The sequence below is a fragment of the Glycine soja genome, chromosome 4, assembly GCF_004193775.1.
Source record: "Glycine soja cultivar W05 chromosome 4, ASM419377v2, whole genome shotgun sequence".
In the NCBI taxonomy this organism is placed as follows: domain Eukaryota; kingdom Viridiplantae; phylum Streptophyta; class Magnoliopsida; order Fabales; family Fabaceae; genus Glycine; species Glycine soja.
In genome coordinates, this window is record NC_041005.1 from 319831 (window position 1) to 330933 (window position 11103).

The window sequence follows — 11103 nt, forward strand, 5'->3', positions numbered from 1 at the left end:
CAAGGCGTTTGCCTAACAAGAAAAGGTGAAATTGATCCAGATGAGAACTTGGAAATATTTAAGGGAACTTTTGCTGAAAGTGACATGTTGGAGACAAAATTGGAGTGGTCACAGACTGTTCAAACTGACTTTGAAGATGAAAAGTGGTGGCTACCCAAGAAGATAAGTGAAAAAACACAAGCTAAAGATGATAGCAATGGCACTATGATCATCAATCAAGGAATCCAACCATATGCCCGTTATTTGGCTGATGCTGATATATATGCTTTGCCTTATGTTGTACCATTTTAAGCCATCTGTTTCTTTTTAAAACAATCTATATAAGACCCAAAGTTTAAACTTTGTATTGTGACAAACTTCACATGTATTCTACAGGTAAAGATAAATCAGAAGACATCTGAAATGAATGGCAGCTGGATTAAGGTCTCGGATTTTAGGTCAAGTTCTATGCCCGCGTTTGCAATTGTTGGAAAGAAATCTAAATCCCTTAAGAAACTTACGGATGAAAAAGCCTTCAGGATATTGGAGGGTAAAGCTAGCTTTTTTACTAGAATTTAGATAGTTCAAACTTCAAAATTCCCTCTTGCTTCATTTGTTTATGCCGTATCAAAATATAAGCTTAAAAATAATATGAGTAATTATATTTTTGTTGTATTTGTATGCTTTAAATTTCTACCGTCACAATGCTTAGTATTTTAAGAAAATTAGTTTGATGACTTTTCCTTTTAATTTTTTTTATTCAGGATTCATAATAAATATATATTTGATTGCATTAATTAGTTTTAAAATTTCTACTAAATTTAACGTCATAAATGGTTAATATGTTGACAACTTTGATTTGATGAATTTTACTTTTTAAGTTTTTAACTCAGATTCAAAATGCTAAAAAAAAAATCAGATTCATACTAAATACTATATTTGATGCATTAATTAGTTAAATTTTCTACTAAATGTAAGAACATGTCATAACAATTAATATTTTAAGAAATTTGATTTGCTGACTTTTCCTTTTAAGTTTTTAATTCATCTTATACTTAATATATTTTATTGTAGTATTTTGTTTTACAATTTAAGGAGTTACAACTGTTAACTTTTTAAGAAATTTGATTTGATAACTTTTCCTTTTTAGTTTTAATTTCGGGTTTCGTTCTTAATGTTTGATCAAGTTAATTGGTTTAACCTTTGTGCTAAATTTAAGAAAGTTACCACGGCCAGTATTTTAAGAATTTTGATGAAGTTTCCTTTTTAAGTTTTTTAATTCAAGCTTCATATTTAATACATTTTATTGCATTAAGTGGTTTTAAATTTTATCCTAAATTTTAGGATATCACAACAATATTATGATGTATTAGAAAATATTTATTGAATTCTTATTCACATTTTATATTTATTAGTTTCAAACCGTGTTAATTTATTTATTATTATTATTGATTATTGAGGATGATATTTGGCTAAATTACCATAGTTAACTACAAATAGGAACCATTTGAATTACAGAGTTCCGTAAGCTTCCATTTTTATTTCTATTGGTGGTTTTCATGATTTTCGTATGATGTTTTCAAGAATCATTGACAAGGAAAATTAAACCAGACAGGAGGGAAATTTCGCACTAATATGACATCTCCCATTATTTACTTCCAATTCATATTCCTTATGTTTCTTACTATGAAGCATATACTAAGATTTATTCCTACTCGAGTAAAAAAATCCATTAATTCCGAAGTTTGTCTCTAAAGCTCAAATTTAGAGTTAACACTCGATTCTTTAATCAAAATTGTATCATCCAAAAAAAAAACACAGAACATTGTAAATTAAACAGGTACTCAAGGTAAAGCCTAATATAATCTTATTCTTATAAGAAAGTTTTTGGTCTTCCTTCTAGAGTTCTCATAATCAGGGATGAATCCAAAGGTATATCCAAAGCGGGCCAATTTTTTCTTCCGTACAAATTATTTTAAAAAAAATAATGACTTCACAAAAATAGGAAAACGTAATAACCACTTAATCCATCCATGTAGCAACGCAGAGTTCAGAAGTCTTCATCCGAACTAACAAGATCAATTTCAATCATCTTTTCTATTCTCTTTAGGGTTTTATCAGCCAAAACCTGCCCGTCTGGTTTTATTCTCTTTTCACCCGACTGTCGGTTTCCTATGACTGGAGAGGATCCCACATTCGGAAAAGATGATTTCCTGAAGACAATAACAAGTGAAATTGGTATGCCAGTTAGGCCTCTACCCATAAGATGCAAGTGACAAAAACTAGAATCTTTTCCTTTTTGTGACTCACCTCTTCTCTGTCCATTTGTTTTGAACATTTGGAAATTTTGATCCTTTATTCTTCATTTTTGGATCCGACTTGGCTGCATATAGTAGCAAAAGCCAGCTAAGAATAAAATAGCATGAATACATTAATGAATGCCAATGCCATTGTAGTTACAAGATAGTCCAATTACCTGCAACCTCAGAAAGAAACCTAATCCCTTGCGAATGAGAAGCTGTTGTTACTTTTCCTGCATTGCTGGTATAGAAATTATTATTAATACTAGACTGCAAAAGAATTCAAGTGGAGTAAAAAAAAAGTAGAATGTCCTTGCAATATAGCCCAGCGGGTACTGTGCCCATGTTAATAATGACAAACCTCAATGCCTTTCTGATACCATCCACGGACAATAATTTCACAGGCTGAGACTTCTTCAAGTTTGTTTTGTCAGCAAGAGGGTCAACTAAGTAAATTCCTTCTGATTTGAGGTAACCCATAGGCCTAAACGCTGTTCTTAAGTTTCTGCTAACAAAAGCCACGTTCTTGTCACATGAGGTGAAATCAAACAAGTTGAGAACAAGCTTTATACTAGCAATAAGAAACTAAATACCCACCCTCCCTTGAGTTCAGTTCGCATTGAGGAATACTTCTCTGATGCTTTCTACAGGGTGATATATGAAGTTAGTGAACTAATATCCTTGTTACAACAGAATAGACAAGAAAACATGAAAGAATTAAATGCTACTTACTGATTTATGATATTTACAATATGTGCCATGACGTCTGAAATAACAAAGATAAACGGTTAACATCAATCACCATATGAAAAACACTGATACTGTCAGAAGGATGGTTTACGAGGAAGAGTATTAATTAGAGAGATATCACAATATTGTACAGGGTGCTATTTTATATTTCCTTTATCAATGAGTACACCTTATTGAACAGCTTAACAAGCATGACAAGCACATGGATCCATGTTACAACTAATATTGCTCATGTTTTGCAAATGTGAATTTAGTGAAGTGAATTCTTAAAAATCCATAGATTGTTATTGCAGTGACAATGCCTTACAAAAATCTAGACTATTGACTCACCCACACTGCACTTCATTTTCTAAAGTTCATCCTAGAGAATATTACAAACTTGCAATAAATATTCTGCAACATCTAGCAGATCTTACTTTTTCTTCTTTGCCCTTAAAAAGTGCCAGTCTATGGCTATTAGTATCTAAAGGTTGTCCACTTTCTCTTTTGTTTTATCTGTCAGAGTGAAAATTCAAATGTGTTCTCATGATTAAGGTACTTGGACTCAAACACTGCCAAATTACAATTTAAATCAGATATATTCAATAAAGGGATCATCTGTAAAAACATTTGTAAAAGCTGTGATCTATGGCTATTGCAATTTCACATGCCATCATAACACAAAAAAAAAAAAAAAATTCAAGAAACTCAGATGTTTGCATACTTATTTATGACTAGGGTACAAGCCATCCCATCTGTTCGTTTCCCTTTGCAAACTCCATAATCAACAGAGGTGCCCATCTTCATAATTTGTCTGGTGGAGTATATACTCAAAGAAAAACCATTACCCTGCAAAAAAAAATAAAAAATATTAAGAGATTGCAAAAGTTTTATCAAACCTTGATGAATAAAAAGAAACAAAAATCGAAGCTCATGACAATTGACTACCGCATTATCCTTGCGGACGGTAGAATTAAAGAGTGCAAAGACGGTTCCAGCCTGCTCTTGCATGTTCATCTGATAAGCATCTCCAAACAAGAAAAGAGAAACAGTAGTTTCATCTAAACAGCCAATTTTCCATATACAATAGCTCTTCCCTGTTGAACTTGTCTTCTGAGTCCCCTTCTCGGTCAATACTCCAACAGTGGCCCAACTTCCAGAAACAGTATCCCCAACTAATGAATTCCTGAACAAAGCAAATCCATATCAATTACAATTTACAAAAAAACATTACAAGAAGAAGAAGCGGATGTGAAGAAGAGTAGTACTTACTTGATAACCGACAGCCGAACAAAACGAATGTCTGAAAAATGTTCCTTAAGCTCGGCAGGAGTTAACAATTGGTTCCTGGAAAAGAAAACAGAGAGAGAGAGAGAGAGAGAGAGAGAATAAGAGGCACTTACAGCTGGGGAATATAATAAAATAGAGAAAAATGAAAGAAACCTTATTCGAAGGCCCGAAAACTTTTCAAGGTGGGAATCAACATTAATAACGGGTTTGTTAGTTGGTTTGGGGGGATCGTAAGGAAGGCAATCCTGAAGGGCGCTTTTGAAAACGGACATGTCGGGTTTATCCCTTTCCCTTTGGTTGGGAAGTTCAAGTTCATCATCATCATCGTCTGAGATTGTGGGAGAAGATGGAGGGGTTTCAGCAACTCTCTCGTCAAGGGAAAGGAGGAGATCCAGATCCTCTTCGTGGCTTGTCATCATGTCATGCCCTATTATTGCTCTGCGCGCACCTCACTATTCTAAGGGTTATATTTTAGGGTTTTGCTGATTTCGATTTCGATTTTGATTTTGGAGGGAGAGAGACAGCGAAGCGTAACTAAATATTTTGGAGGGAATTCATAAGAAACTCCAATTGTTATTCATTTATTTCTTTCCCTCCCTTTCCAAACTGGATTCGACATTTCGCTTCTCGGAACATCAACCATAAGATGAGTAGTGACATTTTTAGGTTCAATAATGGAACTTTTTAATCCTTTTTTTTGTGAATTTTATCTTCAGGAAATTAATTTGACTCGTTTTATTAAAATTTTTGCCGACATAAATGTGTTAAAATAATTACGTATTTTATTTTTTTTTTATAATTTTTACTTTCAACATTTATGTTTATGTGAGCAACACGTTACGTTCGTAACGTAGATCGACAGAAATAAATAATAATAAATACAAATAAAAAATGATGGTTAATTATTATTATTCAGAGATGATAATTTGACGTGATTCCAAGAAATACTTTTATTCATTTAAAGAAAATATCGAAAAGAATATTAATAATGTCTAATTAAACGAGTGAAAACTTTATTATTTAATTAATTTATAATATAGAAATAAACATATGTTATCAAAGTTTAAGTTTCATATTCACTTTGATTTTTAAACAATCCATCCGGCTATAGTGTAGAAATAAATATATATTTTCAAAGTATAATTCAATAATAATTTATAACTAAAAGGCATTGTAAAAAAAATTATGCTTAAAATATATTTTAATTAAACTCACATGAATTATAATTTACTAAACTTAACATTTCAATTGGGTTTTTGTGTGGCAACTAGGGAAAATGATTATTGACTAGTTAGTTTGTTTATTTAGGTAGTGAGTAAAATATAGATGAAATGTGGGTCTTAATGTGGCATGTGTTGCAGCCATGGAAGAAGCTCCACCAAGGGATTGGTAACAGAAATGAAAGTTATAGTAAGAGGAAGAGCGAGTTTGTCTCGGAGGCCCCTATATAAGTGAGGGGGCATGCAAAGGTTGAATCAGCTTCTGGGTAACTCCCTCTACCTGAGAAGGAGGATCCCTGTGCTAGCTCGATCAAAGATCAAAGATGGAGGAGCGGACTCGCAGCATTCTGATTTTGATGACCTTGCTTTCCATCTCCATTGCTGGCGGCAATGCAGGTGGCTTGCAGCATCATAAGGGTAGGCATGGTAAGCATGGTCGTCATATGTCTGCTCGTAATGTGACTTACGACGGTAAGTCACTGTTCATTAACGGAAGGCGCGAGATCCTTTTTTCCGGCTCCGTCCATTACACACGAAGCACCCCAGATATGTGGCCTGACATTCTTGACAAAGCAAGGCGCGGAGGCTTGAACGTCATTCAAACTTACGTTTTCTGGAACGCTCACGAGCCAGAGCCCGGCAAGTTCAACTTCCAAGGCAATTATGATCTTGTCAAGTTCATTAGGCTCGTTCAAGCCAAAGGCATGTTTGTCACTCTCAGGGTTGGTCCCTTCATCCAAGCCGAGTGGAACCACGGAGGTCTTCCTTATTGGCTTAGAGAGGTCCCTGGCATCATATTCCGCTCTGACAATGAGCCCTACAAGTTTCACATGAAAGCCTTCGTGTCTAAGATTATACAGATGATGAAGGATGAGAAGCTCTTTGCTCCCCAAGGAGGTCCCATCATCTTGGCTCAAATTGAGAACGAGTACAATCATATCCAACTTGCATACGAAGAGAAGGGAGACAGTTACGTCCAATGGGCTGCCAATATGGCCGTGGCCACCGATATTGGTGTTCCATGGCTCATGTGCAAGCAGAGGGATGCCCCTGATCCCGTCATCAACGCATGCAATGGTAGACACTGTGGTGATACCTTCGCAGGGCCAAACAAACCATACAAACCAGCCATATGGACCGAGAATTGGACTGCTCAGTACAGAGTACATGGAGATCCACCATCCCAGAGATCCGCAGAAGACATCGCATTCTCAGTTGCCCGTTTCTTCTCCAAGAATGGAAATTTGGTCAACTACTATATGGTATATAACATCCTAATCTTGTGTGTATTAACACATTTTTTATAAGTACCTAGTTTGTTTCTAATTACTCGATCTTGTAGTACCATGGTGGAACAAACTTTGGCAGAACAAGCTCTGTGTTTAGCACAACCCGTTATTACGATGAGGCACCTCTTGATGAATACGGTCTGCCCAGAGAACCGAAATGGAGTCACCTGAGGGACGTGCACAAAGCTTTGCTCCTTTGCAGGAGGGCTATCCTTGGTGGCGTTCCCAGTGTCCAAAAGTTGAACCATTTTCACGAGGTTAGAACCTTTGAGAGGGTTGGAACCAACATGTGTGCTGCTTTCATCACTAACAACCACACCATGGAGCCAGCCACCATTAACTTCAGAGGCACAAACTACTTTTTGCCTCCACATTCCATCAGCATCCTCCCCGATTGCAAGACCGTGGTCTTCAACACCCAACAGATTGTTTCACAGCACAATTCAAGGAACTACGAGAGGTCACCCGCAGCCAACAATTTCCACTGGGAGATGTTCAATGAGGCCATTCCAACGGCCAAGAAAATGCCAATCAACCTCCCAGTTCCCGCAGAGCTTTACAGCTTGCTTAAGGACACCACCGACTATGCTTGGTACACCACCAGGTGAGGATTGTTTGTTTCATTTTATACGTACGGTTGCCTCCTAAGACTTAACTTAATCGTGATCTACTTATTCATTGTAGCTTCGAGTTGAGTCAAGAAGACATGTCAATGAAGCCCGGGGTACTTCCAGTACTTCGTGTTATGAGTCTCGGACATTCAATGGTTGCATTCGTAAACGGAGACATCGTTGGTAAGCACACAAATTTCATCATCATTACTAGAGTGAGAAAGGGGGTACTAATACGAATGTCTTGTTGTGTGTTAGGAACTGCTCATGGTACCCATGAAGAAAAATCTTTTGAGTTCCAGACACCTGTATTGCTCAGGGTTGGAACCAACTATATTTCCTTGTTGTCTAGCACTGTTGGACTACCCGTAAGAGGCTCAAACTTTATTATTATTATTTTTCTGAGTTTGATCAAAGAGGAAAGCAAAGTAAAATAACATGTCACTTACAGGACAGCGGAGCTTACATGGAACATAGGTACGCAGGACCCAAGTCCATAAACATCCTTGGTCTCAACAGGGGGACACTAGATCTTACTCGCAATGGGTGGGGTCATCGGGTTGGTCTGAAAGGTGAGGGCAAGAAAGTTTTCAGCGAGGAAGGATCAACAAGTGTAAAGTGGAAACCACTTGGTGCAGTTCCGAGGGCTCTGAGCTGGTACAGGACAAGATTTGGCACCCCAGAGGGAACAGGCCCTGTTGCCATAAGGATGAGTGGTATGGCGAAGGGAATGGTGTGGGTCAACGGTAACAACATTGGTCGCTACTGGATGAGTTACCTCTCTCCACTTGGAAAGCCTACTCAATCAGAGTACCACATCCCAAGATCTTTCCTGAACCCACAAGACAATTTGCTTGTGATTTTTGAAGAGGAGGCCAGAGTTCCAGCACAGGTTGAGATCCTAAATGTGAACAGAGACACAATCTGCAGCGTAGTTGGAGAGAGGGACCCTGCGAACGTGAATTCATGGGTGTCTAGGAGGGGCAATTTCCATCCTGTAGTGAAATCAGTTGGAGCAGCAGCTTCGATGGCGTGTGCAACTGGGAAAAGGATAGTGGCAGTGGAGTTCGCAAGCTTTGGAAACCCCAGTGGTTATTGCGGAGACTTTGCAATGGGAAGCTGCAATGCTGCTGCCAGCAAGCAAATCGTGGAGCGAGAATGCTTAGGGCAAGAAGCTTGCACGCTTGCATTGGACCGTGCGGTGTTCAACAACAATGGCGTGGATGCTTGCCCAGATTTGGTGAAGCAACTTGCAGTCCAAGTGAGGTGTGCTTAGGTCTTGTTTCGTGGTTTAACTTGGCCAAGTAGAAGAGTCCAGGAGCTCAACATGTCATTGGATTTTTGTACCATCATACTTCAATTCAATGCCTACATCCTTTTAAATCAATATATCAAAATTACAGCGTTTATTTAAAACATTACCACACCTGATTTTATTCCAAATTTCATATATAATATAACCAACATATTTCAGTATAATTGAGTTATACCGACTAAATAGTAACGTAAATTATAAAAACCAACAGATAATTAATTGTTTAAATCATGAAATTTCATCTATATATAATAATAAAAAGAAAATAAATCAAATTATTCAACACAAACCTTGATTTGAAGGCAAAATAAAGTGAAACACGGTCAAAAGATTCAAAAGAATACAATAATAAATAAGTTAAGCATTAAACAAATTAATAAAAATAATATATATATATATATATATATATATATATATATATATAATTAGTTAGTTGGTTCGTCAAAATGATCTAAACACTCTTATACATTGCTGGGCAATTAGTTTATTTTTAGACAAAAATATAATTATTTTTAAAGTTTCATTTCAATCATTTAAAATAAGTCTTATTTTAGTCTCTCTAATTTTGAAATATATCTCACATTTGGTTCAAGGTAACACTTAATAGCGCTTATTAAAATCATATTTAAATCACTTTGGGATTCAAAGGTGATGCATTTTAAAATTAAAAAAATTCAATTTTGTTAAAAAGGATAAACATATTTAACCCTGAAAATAATGTGTAATTTAATTCAACTTATTTAAATGTAAAGTTCAATCTAAATCAACCAATTCAAGCTTTGATTACATAGGGGAATCAACTAAGCTTTGATTACATAGGGGAATCAACTTGTGAGTAAGAATACTCTATCTTAATCAAAGATCTTGAATCATGAATATACAACAAATTTAAATATTTGAAAAGAGCTAATGCTATAGATAATAATTGAGTTAAAGGTTATCAAACTCGAAAGTTTACGTAAACTTGTAAGAGTTTCATAGATTTGACTCGTATACTTAATCATAGACTCGTAAGAGTCCACTTCATATAAAAATAATAACAAAATATCTATAAATAACATGTCAATTAAACATTTCAAAAATATAATAAAGTAAAGTAGTAAATCATGAATTTCACAATACTTAGCTAACCAAGTCTAGTAATGCATCACTACTAAATAATAACTTGTGGATGTTATAATAGTGGTAGAGCATTCTTATCAAGAGTTTGATGTTATTTGAGAACAAGGGTTTGATGTTATTAGAGGTGATAATTTTTTAATTCAGGAGCAACACACTAAATGGAGGTAAAATGACTTATATTTTGGTTTAATTTTTTTAACTTGCTGACTCGTTGACTCCATGATAAACGCAAGAGTTTATTTAGAGTTTATCTAATCTACCAATAATCTACTAAAAAAATAGTTTACACACGAATCAACTCACATACTCGAAAACTCGTAAGAATTAACAAGTTAACTCAAGAGTTTGATAACCATACTTAGTCAAGAAGAATACTTTCTAACAAAAATATATATCAAAAAAATATTTTACTATTTGATTGATCAGTTCAACATTTTTTAACTTCTTTTATTTGATTGATCAGTTCAATAGTTATTAACTTTTAAAAAAAAATTATAACTTTTAAAATAATTTAATTTGATAACTAATGAAATAATTTTGCAGAGTATAAAATCTAATAACTAATTAAATCACAATCCCAGTCATAGAAGAATAAAAAAAAAATCAATTAGTTCATATAAACTAGTTAAAGAAAACACTGATTATAACTACATTATAAACTCTTTTTATAAAATATAACAAACCAATCACAATCAGTTAGTTTATATGTTACCGAATGTTAAATATTAAGAAATTATAAGATTAACTTAATGATTAATGATTAAGAAGGAGGAAAAAAAGAGTTTATATATTTAAATCATTTTCACTGACAAATTAATAATTAATATTTATATTTAAAAACAAGAAATCAATATTATATACTAATAATTTTCCATAACTAAAAATGTCTAACGCATATAGAATCACATATTAACATTGTCAAAACTGAGTCGTGAGTTAGATTAAAATAAAGTAATTTATATATAAAAGAAAAATCAACATATATAATGTTGAATTGATATTAAAAAAAGCATATGTTCAATTCAATTTTCAAAATAAGAATAAATTATCAAACTAAATTGCAAAAAAAAAAAAACAGCTTTTTAAACTTTTTATTTGATATGCTTTCTACTTTTAAAACTAGCTTCACAATTTAAAATATCTAGTCCTAACAATCACTTTTTAATCATTTAGCAAGGATATCATACATTACACATTTTGAATGTCATTGGAAGAATTCAAACTCCCAATCACTTTTTCCTCCCTCCT

At 34.4% G+C, this 11103-nt stretch overlaps 2 protein-coding genes across 2 annotated transcripts; one reads left to right on the forward strand and one right to left on the reverse strand.

Annotated features, from left to right (window-relative positions):
* Positions 1–1823: 1823 nt before the first annotated feature.
* LOC114408396 (protein MCM10 homolog) lies at positions 1824–4950 on the reverse strand. Its single transcript, XM_028371433.1, has 10 exons — positions 4452–4950; positions 4281–4355; positions 3957–4194; positions 3733–3857; positions 3012–3045; positions 2877–2923; positions 2641–2784; positions 2456–2520; positions 2290–2362; positions 1824–2192 (listed from the first exon to the last, which is right to left on the reverse strand). Exons 1-10 carry the CDS (start codon positions 4715–4717, stop codon positions 2030–2032), a joined length of 1230 nt encoding a protein of 409 aa, XP_028227234.1. The 5' UTR covers positions 4718–4950; the 3' UTR covers positions 1824–2029.
* Positions 4951–5788: 838 nt separating this feature from the next.
* LOC114408397 (beta-galactosidase 13-like) lies at positions 5789–8840 on the forward strand. Its single transcript, XM_028371434.1, has 5 exons — positions 5789–6780; positions 6861–7411; positions 7492–7601; positions 7677–7786; positions 7870–8840. Exons 1-5 carry the CDS (start codon positions 5842–5844, stop codon positions 8692–8694), a joined length of 2535 nt encoding a protein of 844 aa, XP_028227235.1. The 5' UTR covers positions 5789–5841; the 3' UTR covers positions 8695–8840.
* The last annotated feature ends 2263 nt before the right edge of the window (positions 8841–11103 follow it).

Excerpts from the sequence above, each read along its gene's own strand:
- LOC114408396 (XM_028371433.1), bottom strand. The coding sequence starts at position 4,717 with ATGATGACAAGCCACGAAGAGGATCTGGATCTCCTCCTTTCCCTTGAC. Across the intron at positions 4,356-4,451 it reads TTTTCGGGCCTTCGAATAAG|GAACCAATTGTTAACTCCTG; the intron begins GTTTCTTTCATT and ends TTTCTTTTCCAG. Across the intron at positions 2,924-3,011 it reads ATTGTAAATATCATAAATCA|AAAGCATCAGAGAAGTATTC; the intron begins GTAAGTAGCATT and ends ATCACCCTGTAG.
- LOC114408397 (XM_028371434.1), top strand. The coding sequence starts at position 5,842 with ATGGAGGAGCGGACTCGCAGCATTCTGATTTTGATGACCTTGCTTTCC. Across the intron at positions 7,412-7,491 it reads TATGCTTGGTACACCACCAG|CTTCGAGTTGAGTCAAGAAG; the intron begins GTGAGGATTGTT and ends TATTCATTGTAG. Across the intron at positions 7,787-7,869 it reads CTAGCACTGTTGGACTACCC|GACAGCGGAGCTTACATGGA; the intron begins GTAAGAGGCTCA and ends TGTCACTTACAG.